This window comes from Manacus candei, unplaced genomic scaffold (genome assembly GCF_025592945.1).
Source record: "Manacus candei isolate 608988 ecotype Guabito, Panama unplaced genomic scaffold, ASM2559294v1 h1tg000023l, whole genome shotgun sequence".
NCBI lineage: Eukaryota > Metazoa > Chordata > Aves > Passeriformes > Pipridae > Manacus > Manacus candei.
In genome coordinates, this window is record NW_026138071.1 from 17,855,104 (window position 1) to 17,871,412 (window position 16,309).

The following is a 16,309-nucleotide window of genomic DNA, read 5'->3' on the forward strand; positions in this document are numbered from 1 at the left end:
CCCCTCCTTCCTGCCCAAAACCTTGATGGACTTTCCAGCAGACTGACAGAGGCTGAGAGACCTCCACCACTTACAAGGGCCACTGACTCCATCACTGGCCTGAGGACCAAAGTCTCCGGGGGGTGCGTGGAAAAACAACTAGAATAATATTTATCTCATCAGTGATGCAGGGAGAATGAGCAGGCTAATGTCAGGTGGGGGCTGACAGAGCAAAGGCTTCCCTCTGAGCTGGTTAGAGCCACAGTCTGTCCACACAGGGCTTCTGGCTGTGTCACAGTGCCGGGAGACACTGCTTGCTAAAGGGCACTGGGAGCGGGAGGTGGTGAATGTCATTGCCTCTAGCAGACATCTCATTCTTCATTCATGGCAGGCCTATGAAGCCAGCTCTGCTGACCTTTCTCAACCCACATTGTAAAAAAAAAAAAAAAAAAAAAACCAACAAGGGAAAACCACGAACTGCAGCACTTGCTAATTGGATTATTTTACATGGAAAAAGTTAGTCTCTGTCCTGCTTTAATGGACATGAGCGTCTGTGCAGATCCTGTTGCTTGGTCTGAGGCAGGAAGGCTTTGTGGTGGTCCTATACGAGTGGACATCAAGATCCTTAGTTACTCTTGTCTCGTAGTTCCTATCCTGCTGAAGTCAGCCTGGGGAGGTTGTGCTTGTTGAACTGAGCACCTACAGATAGAGTGAGACAGGCTGAATTTACACCTTTTCGTTTTTCAAAGACAGAGGGAGGAACTAACTAGCCACTCAGGGCTCTCAGGTGTTCACCACTCTCTCTCTTGTCCCTTTTTCCCCTTGAAAGGTGGACCTCCACTTCCTGACTGTTCTCACAGCCATTGCCACACAGGGTGCCATCTCGAGAGAAACCCAGAAGGGCTACTATGTCCGTACCTACAAGCTGGAGGTCAGCACCAATGGGGAGGACTGGATGATGTACCGACATGGGAAAAACCACAAGGTAAAGACCTTTTTGTCTCTTTTACCTGCACCTTGGTGAGTCTTGAAGCCAACAGGAGGGAAGAGAACAGAGAAATTTTACAAGCCCAGAGGGTTTAATCTGTGAGGGACCCTTTTTCTGATGACGGCTAAAAGACTGATGATGTTCTGAGCAGAAATAGGCCTTTCTCCTCTGCACAGCAATGAGGAAACATATTCCTTGGAAAACCTGGCTGCTGCTGCATCTTTCATGATGGCAAGAGTATGTTCTTTGACTGCAAATGAAGGAGAAAATGCTTTCACAGCCTGTGTTTTGCCATACAAGATTCATTGAGCTTTTATGGTCGTACACCCGTCTGCATGCTGGGTTAACAATCACAAAACCACATGAAACTGTAGTTCAGGAGTTACTGAGGCCTGGAAATGAAAGGGCACAAATCCTAAGAGGCGATCGCACTGTCCCAGAGAACAAAATGAACAATAAATAATGAGAAGCAATTCAGGCTGCCAGGGCTGTGGGATCTGTGCTAGCAGGCATGGTCAGCAAGGGTGCTCTGAGCACTGGGAGCTGTGCATGCTCTTGCTGTGTTTCTGGCACACACACACAGGTGGGAGCGAGGGGAAGGGAGGGTAAATATGGGTGGTGAGCTGTTTGAAGCCTTGGAGGTGCTGGTATGTGGCCAGGAAAGATAAACTTGGTGTGGTATGTGTGGAAGCTATGCTGTATGGGCAGGGGGGTTAAGGCAGCCACGGTGCCGGGCTGGTTGGTCCTGCTCTGTCAATTGCTTTGGTCATGTGGCTGTCCCCTGGTTAACGGCGCTTTGAGAAAGTGCTTCCCTGCTCTTCTGTGGTGCCCACCAGCTCTGCTGCCACAGTCAGGTCCTCCCCACTGATGTGCCATAGTCTGTCTGTGTGAACTCTGTGGCTGGAGTCCCACACACCTCCCCCCGCACGCACATCCCAGTAATTACTGATTGCTCAGCACTTCTATTAAATTAGCTGTCCTCTCCGTTTGCTGGCACAGGCACTGCTCACATGAAATGCAGTAGCCTGCCTTGTCCGGGATTCATCCAGACATTTCCTTCCTTCCGGGCTGTGCGATTTCCCCTTCCCCACAAGTGTGTCTCAGGTTCAAATTCCCTCTGCTTCCCAGAATGAGTCGTCTCTGTGCAGACGTCCCTATCAGGGTCTCATTCTTCCAATATTTGGAGTATTGAAGCTCCTGGCATGCCAGTGAGGTAGTGTTAGTCCTATTTTAGATGTAGAGAAATGGAGGCATAGGGCAGCCCAGCACAAACATAGGAGGGTCAGCAGCTGGGCTCCCCCAGATCTCAGGTGGACTGGCTCCAGGGCAGTATCTCATGGCAGAGCTCATGTATACCTCTAACACAGTAGCCATGAAGTGGTGTGGAGGCTTTCCCAGGACCCACTGGTCACAGCAGACCTTTCTGTGAACCAGGGCCACCTCTCCTCAGGCAAGCACCTTGTGCTAATAAGTGAGTTTGAGGTCTCATTGGGACCATTTCTGTAAGCTGAAACAGGCAGGAGACTGGCATCATGCTGGGCAGAGAGATGGGCTAAATACACAGCTCAGTGTTTCAGATAATCACTAGCAATAAATTTACCTTTCGGAGTCTAACTGTAGCGGGAATCTGGCCTGGAGGTTGGCTTTAGTTGCAGAGAGGCATAAATATCCCATCCTTGTGGTCCTGGGCATTGAACACTGAATCCTTAGCCAGGGTGGAGCAGGGCTGGTTTCAGTGCTGCTGAGCAAATTTACATCACTCCAGCAAGACCCTAAACCCTGGCTGGTGTCAATCCAAACCAATCCCATAGCCATGTGAATTGCAACCATTTCAGGATTTGGCCTTGGGTCCTGTCAGGTTTTTTCTGCTCTGTTATCTCTTTTCATAAAAAAAGAGGAAAAAACAAACCTCTTCTTTTTTACTCCTTTATTCCAGTCTAAATTCATTCCCACGTTCTGACCTCAATTTAGCAGACACCTCCCAAGGCTGGAGGATAAGTAATTGCTTTTTGGTGCCTCGCCTACCCCTTGCATCCGGGTGACTGCTTTCCCTCCCCACCAAACAACTGTCTGCCAGCTGCTGAGCCGCAGTGAGGCCAGGGCAGCGCTCGCAGGCCTGTTGCTGGTGGGCTCTGGCCCCACATTCCCTGCCTGCATTAATCCCCACTGTTCCTGCATTAAGCAAGCTCCCAGATGTCTGTATTCAAGGCGCAGATTCCTCCCTGCGTCAGTGCGGTGCTCCGCACGGTTCAGGCTGCAACGGTGGAGTGAACCATGCCAAATAGATTTGTCAAGTCTGCCGCAGCTTGATTTGGTGCCATAAGGAGCAGGGAGGGAGGGGAAGGTGTGGACAGACAGGGACTCTCTACTTCTCTATATACATGCAGATATATACATATATATATAGACACATACATATATACACACACATACGTATATCTGCACATACACACATATATATGCACATGCACACATAGGCATATGGGGTGTATCAAACACTGCTCTGAATTTCTACCGGCTCTGTGGGCCAGAAGCAAAGCTTTGCCATGTATAGGTGGGTCAGCTAACATTCACATCTTCATCAGGGAGCTAAAGCAAGAGAAAACCAGCAAGTGTGGGAGGGGTGGGGAGGGGATGATGCTCTCTGCAGAGGATGGGGAGCTCTGGCTTCTTCTCTTATGCCCCCTGCTGCCCCTCCTTCCAGTATTTCAGATGAGAGTTGAGCCAGGGTGTTTCCCTGCAAAATGTGATGGCTCACCTTTGAGTCCCCAGCTGCTGGCACTCGACAGCAAGGGAAACGGGAAAGGCAGGATGGAGCAGAGGAAAACATGATTAATATGTGCTCGCAGCAGACACGGCTGGCTGGGCTGTTTCCGTGCCAAGCGCTGCTGTGCTTCTGGGATGGGGAAGCAGTGGGAAGGCAGCCGGCAGGAGTGAAACCCCATTCTCATACCCATCCCTTCCCACCCCACCTTATCCCTGCCAGGCTTTCCACCTGCCTGGCAGCCCACTCCCCCAGCCCAGCACACTCCAGACCTCCCCCTGTCCTTTTCTCAGGGGTGGGACCAGGGGGAGAGGCCAACCGGGTGACCTGGACAAAGATGAAGAGCTGTCTTACTATGTGTCACCTGAGGGAGGAGAGCGGCCACCACGACATGTTGCCCCATACTCGCCCCATATTACTCACTAGCATGTCCCCATGGGACAGGGCCAAACAAACTCTGCTGCAGAAAGGCTAGTCCAGCTCTTGCCCTCTCTGTTGCATCCACCTCTGTTATCTTCCAGGCAGCGGCCCTGGTGTGCGTGCCAAGATCTTATCTAGTGGTTTGAAAATGTCTTTAAAAAACAACAACTCTTCTTGAACTCAAGGAAGGAAAAGAGCACCTGGCAGGATTTGACCTTTTGATTTTGACCATTTTCTTCACCTAGCAGGATTTGACCTTTTATTATTGTCCATTTTCTTTGGACAGATTCAGCTATTGAGGATTTTATCAGAAAACAAAGTGCTCGTCCATTCTGATCCGCCTCCTCCTTCTTTGTAGGTCTCAGGTTCCAGCTCCTGTGTGGTCTGAGCCACTCTGTCTTAAAAACTGTGAAGATCAGCTCATCTAGTGGGTGAGGGACTGGGAGATGGGATGGATTTCAGGATTTGGGGTGGGTTGGGACCATGATGAGTGCTCTTGCTGCCTTCATTGCTCTGTGTGTAAAATGAGAGGATGCAACTGAAACATTTGCTTTCAGAACCTGTAGAAGTCAATGGATGAGAAATGGCAGCAAGATCCAACTGTACAGTTTTCATTTCCTACTCATTTTGACTGCTTTGTGCTTGTTACCAGCTAACCTTCCTAGGTGGTAGGTGCACAAAGGTTGAATTGCTGCAAAGAGCCAAATATCTCAACTCTACATGGAGCTGGGGACATCAGAGGTGTTTGGTGCTGGCAGGCAATATTGAGGATGATTCTTTGGAGACCTTTGTGCCTTCTCTTAGGAGTGTTTCTCTGTCTTTTCAGTTCTTAATCGGGTCTCCTGTATTCATTCACCTGGGGGGAGAGAGAAAAACTTTCAGTCCTGTGGGGTTTTTATTTGGAAAATTCAGGAAAAGCTCGCATGATCAGCCACAATGCCACAAGTGCTTCTGCACAGAGACATCATGGTGCAGAGGATTTGCCCAGAAGCATCCAGGTCCCAGCCTGCCTCTGCTGCTTTTGCAGGCAGGACAAAGACATCAGGCTTTGGGAAAGGCAGCCTTGCGCATTCACACTTGGTGCAGTACCAGGGGAGAATTACAGCCCTGGCTTTCCTAGCAAGGCTGAAGCTTTGTATTTCTAGGCCTGATATCTCCTTTGCAGGCTAACACAGTGCCACTCCTCCTGTCCCTGATGACTCCCAAATCTGAGTGGAGCCTCTCAAAGACATGGAGCTGGCAAGCCCAACCCAGCACACTGTGCCTTGCCCAGACACTGTGCTTTGTTGAATGTTGCCAAGTATCATTTTTCTTTTAACTCCTTGTTCCTGGATTTAATAAATCCAGAACTATTCACCCTCCACTTGAGCCAGAATTCTCCTACCATCAAACATGCTCCATTTTATGCCTTTCCTATCTGACAAGGAAAATAATCTCCCCTACTTTTCTCCTTCATGCTTCTCTGTCTAAATCCTGAAGCCCTAATCCTGTTAGCATGCTCTGTTCCAGGGCTCTGTCTCCACAGGAGTAACATAATCCTGCAGTAAATCTAGTGGGTCCAAAGAGACACATACATACGGACGAAGGCAGGGTTGTTGCCATCCTTGGCCTTCTCCTCTGCCTCCCTCAGCTCCTTTCTTTAGCTCCCCAAGAAATTGCACAGTGGCCAAGCAGCATAATAAATAGAGCAGGAGAGAGGTTACTCCCTCCCCCCTCCCTGATTCACTGCCTCTTCAACTTCATGGTACTTTTTGACTCCCTGTCCTTCACTCCCTTCACTCTAAACTGCCAGTGGCACAATTCCCATATCCACTGGAACTAATGTAGCTTCAGAATTTCCCCCATCACCCTATGACGGTTCCAGCATATCAAAAATATAACTTGTGTTGGTGTGGATCTTGCATGTGTATCCACACGGGAAAACTTTCACAGTCCTACTCTAGCCTAGACATCATCTCCCACCATTTGCTTTCTGCAGCAAATTAATTAAGCAGGTCAGCTCTCATTGATTCTCAGTTTAATTTTACGTGTAGAACTGCTGTCTGGACTAAAACGGAAGTAAACATACAGTATATGGGGATGAGATGGGCAGCTTTTTGATGCAGCAGAGGAAACGAGTTCCCTTGACTGTTTCATGGAAGGTGCTTTTAATTTGTTAATGGCTTTCCCATCCGTCTTCTGGCACAGTCACCCTTCAGTGTGTGTTCATGTGCATACACATGTGTGCTCTCTGCTGAGTGTATATCTATTTATCTATCTATCTCCCTAGATCACAGCCAGGTATTTTTTTTCTGCTGGTGTAAATTACTGTGACTTCTTATACTTCGATGGCGATATGTTGATTTACACCATTCGAAGACTTGGCTCAAAATATGTGCTGAGTGGGATGGGAAGCAGATAGGATGGGAGGAATAGCAATGTTCTATTTTGGTAAGAGAGAAGAAATCTTTGCTTTCTTGGCACTCCCAATTTCACACATTTTCCTGCTAGTTCTTCCTATGCTGTGAGTGCTAATTTGAGGCAGGATGTAGAGCCTGTTCAAGTCAATGGGACTCTCTCCACGGTGTGCTGGGGCTCTGAGATCGGCATTTTCAGTGCAGAGAAACCACATGCACAGGGTCAGACCCTGGTCAGCAGCATCGGGACCTGTGGACTCACAGTGCGTTTCCACTTGGGAAGGAGGCTGAAAGACTGGGCACACGTGAGGACCCCAGGTCTCTAACAGCACTAAGCAGATGCCCTCTGAAAATGGCCACTTTCCGTTGTGCTGAACGGGGTGCGAAGCCACGACTTGCTGTGATCAGTTGCGGCTTTTCAGAAGGAAGATTCAATGGATCCTGCCAGTGCAGCTGATACCAGAGCTGGAAGTCAGGTGCTGATTCTGCCCTTTCAGACTGGCAATCTGGAGTGCCATGGCCCAGATTCAGAGTTCATAGCTTGTTGAGTGTGATCTAGCCTGAGCAAATTATCGATTTCTAAACCTAAAGCAGAATTGAGGTTGCTCTCCTTGGAAGCAAGGAGGGACCAGGGTCATCTAAGAGATACTTTCAGCAATGCATGTGGTAGTGATAAAATTTTTGGGCTCAGTCCTGCTTCTGCTTTCTGTCAAGCTTGACTGTACAGAAGTCAGCAACAAATTATGCTGGTGTAAATTTGGATTCTGGCCCCTGATGCTCGTATGTGTGAAGTGAGCTAAAAAAGAACAAAACTTGAAATATGTTAAATCAAAAAGAGCAGCAAACCTCGTCAGTGACTGTTAAACATGCTGGTCCATATGCAACCTTTGGCTCATGGAGTCTTCACACTGCTGATTGTAGGAAGTGAATAAAGGTTACCAGGAGAAGACTCCACTGGACTTCCTGCCCTTGGGCATCTACTGGGGCCACCATCAGGAGCCACCCTCTGGGACAGAGGGGCCTTTGGCTTGACCTGACATGCTGCTCCTTGTGCTAAAATAGTTGCACCAGCTCAGATGAACATTTCCTGTCCTCCAGTGTTAGGTTCAGAGGTAAGGTGTTGTGTGTCAGCTTCTCTGTTGGCATAACACTGGAGGCTTTGCTGTGGTGTGTAAATATATACTTTCAGACTCTCTGTGTGTGCGTTGCCACAGGTTTACAAGACACACACACACAAACAGAGACACGCACACAAACATTCCTGGAGCGTGTTTCACAGTAACCACTCTTCTTATAGCCCTCCTGCTGGAAAAAAAGGTTATTTGGTGTCTGCTGAGCAAGGAAAATGATGGGAAGTGGGGTCAGACAGGATAAAATAGGATATTAAAAACATATAAACCATGCTGTGTTGCTAAATGGTAGCAGCATGATATATATTCTCTGGATTAGCATTTCTGCTCAAGTTCACATCAAGCCCAAATCCCAATTACCAGCCAGATTTGCAACCAAATCTCTCTGTGGGATGGCTGCTCCCTGCCTTGAAGGAGTGCTGTTGTCTCAGGTTGGGCAGTGGTGTGCAGGGTCAGCCCAGAGCTAACTGGGGTGCTGCAAACAGCTACTGTCCCTCCCTGTAAACACCCTCTGCATGCCCTGGCGTGCTGGATCCTGGGAGAAGAGCAGTAACATGTGCTGTCTGCAAGCCTAGAGCCACGGGAGGCTTATAAAATGCTTCTTAACTGCTATTTAAGGCAAGAGGCCAGGATGCTGCCTCACCCCCTTCTTCTGTCCTGGATCACAGGGATCTGCAGTTGAATCATTTGACTCTTGCCTCCAACAGGAGATTGGTGCCAGAGATTACACTCTCCTGCTCTCCTCTGAGATAAACTTAGTGGGAGCTCCTGTGCTTAGCACGCATATGCGTGGTAGGAGCCTGCAGAAGAACTCAGCCAATATCTCACTGTGGATGTGGCTCCTGGCTGAGGCTGGAGGATGCTCTAGCCCTGTCCTGAAGAGCCTGCGTGCTTGGAGGGAAAGCCAGCAATGCCTGCAGCCTCAGTCTGTGAGCTCTAGAGCTTTATGCTGGAGCAGAGAAAGGGTTGAAAATTACCCTTGGGTTGAGTATTTCCTTTTCTTCCCTGCTATGGCTTTTTAGCCTGAAACAGAAACACAAGTATGCAGTCCTTGTCCGGCCTATTAAAAAAATGGGCAGAAGGGGTGGATCTAACATCCATCTGGTAGTTATTGATTATGGCCATCTGGTAAGGCAGCAGCCTTTTCATACTGTGTGGGATCATAAACTCTCCTGAAAAGCTGTCTCTGTGTGGCGGGCTGTCTCCATGTGGCGGGGTGCATGTGTGCAGGAGAGGCAGAGGCAAGGGGCTGGCTGAGGCAGCAGCTTGTCACCCCAGGCAGAGGTGGCATCCTCCCTGCTCACATCACTGCTTTCACGTGATATTTTGTGGTGGAGCTCAGTGCAAGGATGTGTCGGGATGTCAGCCTGTTTACCTGCAGAGGGGAGGCAAGATCTCACACAGCATTTGGGGATACCTGGTCATTTGTCTTGGAGCAGCTCTAGGTTTGGGGGCAAGCTCGAAGCAGCTGAGGACTCAAAGTCCAAGGTGCCTTGGGGTGCTGTAAGAGGCTGTGGGGCAGCAAGCTCTCCGGTGTCCTGCCTGATAGGTGAGTCCATCCATCATGCTGTCCTGCCGGTGGCTCAGATCTCCCTGCCACCCCCTGGGTGCTTGCCCTGGTTGGAGTCTGTCCCCAGCCAGAAGGCCTCTCCTTGGTTTTCCCTGATGAGATTATTTTGACTGCTGATCTGGTGAGGATGTAACAGTATTTGTGCCTCCTCTCCCTTGCAGACATTTCAGGCCAACGAGGATGCCACAGAGGTGGTTCTCAACAAGATCCACAGCCCGCTGCTCACACGCTTCGTGCGCATCCGTCCCCAGACCTGGCACAACGGCATCGCCCTGAGGCTGGAGCTGTATGGCTGCCGCATCACTGGTGAGGGTTCCTTCCTCCCCTTGGCCTCAGCCCTCCTCTCTGTCTCTACAACAGTCTGTCCTGCGGTTCTGTCCCTTGCTACTGTCATGGCTGCTTGGGGTGGGAATGGTGACACTTAGAGCAGCATGGGAGCACCCATGGCATGGGATGCACTTGGAGGGACAGGGACCTAGGTCCCAGATGCAAAGGGGGAAATTCCCAGTGTTGGTGTTGGTTTAGTGTCCAGAGCTTAAAGCTGTGGAGGGAACCACAACCATCTCCCTTCAGCTACTCTGACTGTTCATGTCCTTTCCTTCCCTGCAGATTCACCTTGCTCCAACTTGCTGGGAATGCTTTCTGGCCTCATTCCTGACTCGCAGATCTCTGCCTCCTCCATCAGAGGCTACGACTGGTCTCCCAGCATGGCCCGCCTGGTGAGCAGCCGCTCAGGCTGGTTTCCTCGTGTCCCTCAAGCCCAGCCTGGGGAGGAGTGGCTGCAGGTGGACCTTGGTGTCCCAAAGAATATCAAAGGCGTCATTATTCAGGGGGCTCGTGGAGGGGACAGTGTGACCACCACTGAGTCCCGCTCCTTTGTGAAGAAGTTTAAGGTGGCCTACAGCATGAATGGAAAGGACTGGGACTTCATCCAGGACCCCAAAACAATGCAAGCCAAGGTAGGCACTGTCTGGTGCAGCTACAGAACAGGATATGTTTCTGACTAGCTTCAATCTGCCTGATGGGGTATTGGGAATTAGTCTGTCCACTCCCACAGAGTTTGGGAGTTTGGGTTGTCACCATGAAATCCCAGGTTGTATCCCCTGGTGCTGCTCCCCATCTGTCCTAGAGGCTGTAGGTTCCACCTTTCCCCAGGGATGACAATTTTCATTTCTTTTGTGGACTAGGCATGGGGATGTGGACATCACCTGGTTCTCCCAGCTCCTGCAGGTCAGAGCCCACAAGATGGTGTGTTCAATTATGTTTGATGCTAATTATGTATTTTAAGAGGAAAGTTGTGGCTGTCATGCTGCGCACCTCTAAAAGAGGAAGATGAATCACAACTTCTCTTTGGGAAATTTGCTATATCTGAAGTCTTTCTGCCACACATGTGACCCTGAAATTCCCCATATTTTTCCTATATCATTGGAATTCCCCATAAACTTTTTGCTTAGTGGTATGGGAGTGGTAGGGGGCCTGAGGAATAAATGAATTCTCTGCTACTGCCTGTTCTGTTTTTATGCAAACTCATCTGCTTAAAATTTGGGTAAATTTTAATTTTTCCGGATCCTACAAATGAGGGCTGATGCTATCTATAGTCCTCTGTTTATTCCCCACAGACTAGTTCGTGCATGTGAGCTGAAAAGTAGCAGTACTTGGACTGTGAAGAAAACTAAGCATTTACACTATCTTAGAACATGCAGTAGCTTCTTTATTTACCAGAGGATGAATCTGATCTCATTTATATGTGAAGTTAGTGGATATTCCCCAGACTTTCCCTGCATGGATTAGATCAGAATCTGACCCTTGGATTCTAAGCAAAGGCCAGGAGACATTGTGCGAGTTTCTTAGAAATAGCCTGTTTTATCCTCTTGAAACTGAGAAGGAACAGCCCAATTTCTGCTCATCTGGGCTCGATGGCCTGGAGTTGGACAGCCAAACTATTTCAAACTGTGGCTACATCCTGCCAGACACGAAATATCAGGTCTGATTGAGAGCATGTGAGATGCATACATCTCTTGCCTTTTCTCTCTCTGTAGCTTTTTGAAGGGAACATCCACTATGATATCCCTGAAGTCCGAAGGTTTGACCCTGTTCCGGCACAGTACATCCGAGTGCACCCAGAGAGGTGGTCCCCAGCAGGAATAGGAATGCGTCTGGAGGTGCTGGGCTGTGACTGGACAGGTAGGAACCCCTACGCCTCTGCCCACTGGCTGCACTGGGGCCATGTCAGGGACTAAACCAGCAAGGTGCAAACTTAAGGTTATTTCTCTTCCCTTTTGCAGACAAGGTTGGGGATTTAACTCTGCCATCTCTAAGACCAGGGAAGTTTTGACTACCTGTTTTTCACACATGGTATGCCTTGCAGCCACCATTGTTTTTAATACAGAGATGAAAACTGTCTAACACACTCACTGGGATCAGTAGAGGTTGTGCCTCTAACCCTCTGAGGCTCGGTGGTGGTGGTTGCTCCATAGTTTCATCCCCAAAAGCAAAAAATGCACCCAATGGGTGATTTGGTCTGATGTTAACTTTTCAGTACCAGGGGCTAGTTGACCCCTTTTTTAATCTGTTTTATTTTTTAATAATCTGCTTAAATCTGAATCTGGTCTCCAGATGTCAGTGATAAAGAGGTATGATTTCCATTTTATAAACACATCTGTAGAAGGCATTTTCTTGTAAGAATTCCCATTCTAGGAAGCTTAAAAGGCACAGAGCTTTTGTGGAGCCTTTACTACCATTTCCTCCTGTGATGTGCCACGAGATGCATTACAATCTCTTAAAGCAAATCACACAAGACACGTACACACTAAGAATAATGATAGTTTGTCACTTTTGAAGTCAATGGTAAATATCCTGGACTGGGAATCCATTGTAAATTATCTAAACTTTAAATCAAGATTAGATCTTACTTTAAATCTTACAACATCTTAGGAAGTTGTGGGAGAAGTAGGTGCCATGGTTTTCATGCAAGCAACAGCAGCTGAGGCTCTGTGAAGAAGTGATTGGGCAGCTCCCACACTGCTGCTTCCTGCAGCTTCCAGGAGTCTCCAGCTGCCAGATCTCTGCAGACTATTGCTGGCTGGTGCATCACAGCACTGCATCACTGCCATAAAGGGAGGCAGTCACACAAGACTTCTAACCATGTATTTGTCAGCCCTTCCACTGCATTCCTCCAAATTAGAGAATAAGAAGGATTTGTCATCCTCAACTTCTTATGCTGTTTTTGGTCTAAATTTTCTATTACATCTATGTCCACACTCAGTTTCAATACCAGTAGCAACAGCCCATGTTTTTTCCAGGCAGGGTGCTTTACAGTCATTTCCCAGTCTGGGTAATAATTTGCACATTGTAATGTTTAAAACTCAACTGCCAAATCACAAATATCCATAGCTTTATTAATCTACAGGCTTTGTAATCAGAGCAGGGCTTGTAATCTTGTGGATTCACCATGTCATAAAAAGCATTTATATCCCTGATGCAACCTGGGGAGCAGAGATAGCCCATGGCATTATCTGCATGCTTAATCCAGGCTGGCTACATGCAGCAGCCCTTGACAACAGCAAGATGTAGTCCTCCTTTGCTGGGAGGACCCAGGCGTGTTACAGAACTGGCTGCAAAAACCCAGGCAGTCGCACTTGCTTGGGAACAAGATTAAGAGATGGATTAAAACAAGCTAATTAAAAATATTTTCAAGTTAGGGTCTAAGCCCATGTGCACCCCACCCAGCTGTTTCTATTTCTTATCAGCCATAAACATCTTAATTACTGAGTTAAACAGGTAACAGCCACAACTGGGCTCAAAACTAGTTGGCTAGTAACTCAATAATTGGGAAGCAGGCAGTCAGCAATTGGCTTCTTTCAAAGACCTGCCAGAATTTTTCTTCAGAAGAGTGGCGAATGATGAATGTTCACTTGCAGCTGGATTTCTCTCCTTTGAAGTTCCAAACATCTGGTTTCAATTGCTCAGTGACTTTGCATTTTGATTAGCAGTTACCACCAGTCACACAGACACTCGCAGGGCCAGGGAGGGAGAGAAAGCGAGCAAGCGAGACCTCTCTTTTTCACTTTCCATTTCACACATGACGCTGTCCTGCCTGCTATTTTCATTATCTCTTGTAACCATCGTGTTGCGGCTCTGCCATGGTAACTGATTTTTCAAGATATATTTCTGCGGCTTGTCCAGGGCGATGCAACACTGTTGATTTACATCCGCTCAGCATCTGTGTCCCATATGGGACTTGGCTTTCAAGGTCCTTCCACATTGTCACATTTTAGCCATAAATCTCAATATACAGGAACAACAATCTAAAAAAATGTACCAGCTCTAAATAACTCTCAGCTTTTGATATGTTGCCTTCACCTGCTGCTTTTTCTTTTCTTTTCTTTTTTTATGACATTTTTCTGTGCCTGGCTGCTTGCAATTTGCTTCTTGGTTGCATTTGGAGTTTTATAGGGTTGTAACAAATTTGAACTTACAAATTAAAAGACTTTGAGGTTATTTGGTATTTTATCCTGAACAAAAGACAGCCACTGGGGAAAAAAAAAAAGATAAAAAAAAAAACCACTGAGGGTTTACGTACAACATGTTTAATAACAGGAAAATAAAAGGGCTGAAAGGAGCCTATGGAAAATATTCAATGTATTTAGCCATTTCCTCCTGCTTATGGCTTTATTAAATGATATCCTGAAGGGTGCCGACAAAGAAACACAATCACACGTAACTGAGCAAAGCTGCCTCTTTTTAGAAGTGGAAAGAATCAAGCCTGCTGTATTCCACTTAATGCACCCATAAAAGGAGAGTTTGCTGGAACCTAATGTCATTTACTGTTGATCTTAATATCCTTCCCTTTCTTGCTTAAATTTCCCCTGACACCTGCTTGGAGGTTCTTTCACATGGACCACATTGGAGAAAGGGAAATTGGACAGAGACCCTTTGAAGGCATAGTCAGGAGCCTGAAGTGTGAAACCAGATGCTTTCTGCAGTGAGCCAGAGCACACTAGGGGATCCTCTTGGTCCGTTTGCAGTTACATCATTTGTGGGTTTGAGTGACTTGTTCTATAAATTGGCACAATTGTTGGGAATGTTGTGTGTGTTTTTTTTAACGTGTCATATGCCTTTATGAAAGAAAAAGATGTTCTGCCTGTGATCTCACTTATCCAGTAATGACAGCTAAGTGGATTGCCAACACCAGTGTAGATTGTAGATTAAAAAATTAAGAGAAAAAGTAGTGTGTCCAACAGGAACTCCAAATCCGTAGAACTCCCATATGGAAACAGACAGTTCACTTGAAGTTCAAACCGTGCTGACATCTGTAGCGCGTGGAAATTTCATAGTATTCTTGTTTTATCTCTTCCTGCCATTTTAAGAACATGAGAAAAAGATTTTTTCCCTTGTTTCGTACTACCTGGGCTTCTTGTACTGTCTGTTGCAAACAGCATCTCTACTCCTCTTTTTTTCAGATGTAAAGCCCACTGCAGAGACACTGGTGCCCACTTTGAAGAGCGAAGAGACCACCACCCCATACCCAACTGATGAAGATGCAACTGAGTGTGGTGATAGCTGTGGAGATGAGGAGGGTATGTATCAGAGCAGCACATCTTTATCTCAATAAGTGATGGGTTAAGAGCTAAGAAAATACTCTTATCTTCCTATTAGCTCTTATACATAGGGCTGATTCCTGGAAAGCTTAGGGTAATATTATTAGTGATAGGCCAAGATAAAAAAAACCCAAACCAACCCATAAACAAAACCTGCCAAAATCTGATAAGTTATATCAAGGAAGGACAGAAGAGCAAGAGATAGCGACTAAATGTGTCCCTACGGTACAAGACACAAAGAACTGCTCTCCAAGCCTCCTTACATGACCTGAAGAAACTCACTTAGTGCCCTGTTTAGAGCCACCTGCATTCCAGATCCCCTTGGCTGGATGTCATAAATTCAGAAGGTGATTCAGAGGAGAGATTCAGACTGCCTGGTATGCAGGGCTCCTTTGCAGAAGTCAACTGTGGGAGTAAATCACAATGTTTATCGAAGACTGATGTCCTGAACACTTATCTGTGTAAGGATCATCTTCCCTAATATCAGTGGCTTAAAAGGTAGGAGAACAGCCTGGGCTCCTTGTGCAGGCAGCAGAGAGAGGAACAGTAACACTCCAGGCAAGATTTCATCCGCGCAGTCTTAGATGGCTGTCAGATGTACAGGAAATGGTTTGATATCTGTGGCACTTGCCTGCCTCTTCTGACTATGGAAGAGGCCAAATGTTAGTTTAGACTACATGCTGTGCTTGTTAAGAGCCTGTGCTTGGAGAGGATAATCTTCTCTGCCTCAGATCACTACCTGTACAAGCAGACATCATATTCTTCTGCTCCTTGCAAGGGCAGTGTGAGCATCTAAAGTTTGTGAAATGCCCAGATGAAGAGAAGAGGGCTTGGCAGAGCTGAGCAAGGTTAGTTGTACAGTGCAGTAGGCAGGAGATGCACTCCCCTGGGCATGACAGCAGAGCCTGGGCCTCAGCACTGGAGCATTTACACAAGGACTTCAACAAGAATCTCACAAACTATCCTTTGAGATAGCTCCTAGGACTTCTGTCACTTCAGCTTTCAGTCCCAGAGGAAAAATTAATGGGTTTTTAAATAAATAAATTAAAAAAAGAACATTAATTGGCTTTTTCACACCTCCCCTGGGGATTCTACTGTAGTTTAGTTCTGGAAATGCAAGTTACAGAAGTAGCTCAAAGGGCCTGATTCTCATTGCTTTGCCTCAGTGATAAGCCTGTGCAACCCTGCAACCGTTGAGGCACTTGGAAAACTGCTGAGAGGAAATTTAGGCCAGTAATAGTCTCTGCAACAACAAGATTCCTGGGTGCAGTCCAGGGCAAGAGAGCAAGCAGAGTATGCTGTGGAACGTGGAACCAACCTCCCTGTTAACTTCCCTCAGATTTAGCAACAATTTTCATTCTCATACTCCATGAAACAATGAGTGTGTTTCTCTGGACAATCAGATTTATGACAGCCAAACAGAAACAATGCTACTCTCCAGGGTATGAGAGATTGGAATAAA

The 16,309-nt window shown here is 47.2% G+C and overlaps 1 protein-coding gene across 3 annotated transcripts in view; it reads left to right on the forward strand.

The window, feature by feature from the left end:
• Nucleotides 1-16,309, forward strand: part of NRP2 (neuropilin 2) — an 88,698-nt gene that overhangs the window by 36,195 nt on the left and 36,194 nt on the right. For all 3 annotated transcript variants that reach the window (XM_051786841.1, XM_051786842.1, XM_051786843.1), the window contains exons 7-11: nt 809-964; nt 9,409-9,553; nt 9,857-10,206; nt 11,287-11,431; nt 14,710-14,826. In XM_051786841.1, coding sequence (XP_051642801.1) covers nt 809-964; nt 9,409-9,553; nt 9,857-10,206; nt 11,287-11,431; nt 14,710-14,826 — 913 coding nt within the window. The remainder of the gene's footprint in view (nt 1-808; nt 965-9,408; nt 9,554-9,856; nt 10,207-11,286; nt 11,432-14,709; nt 14,827-16,309) is intronic.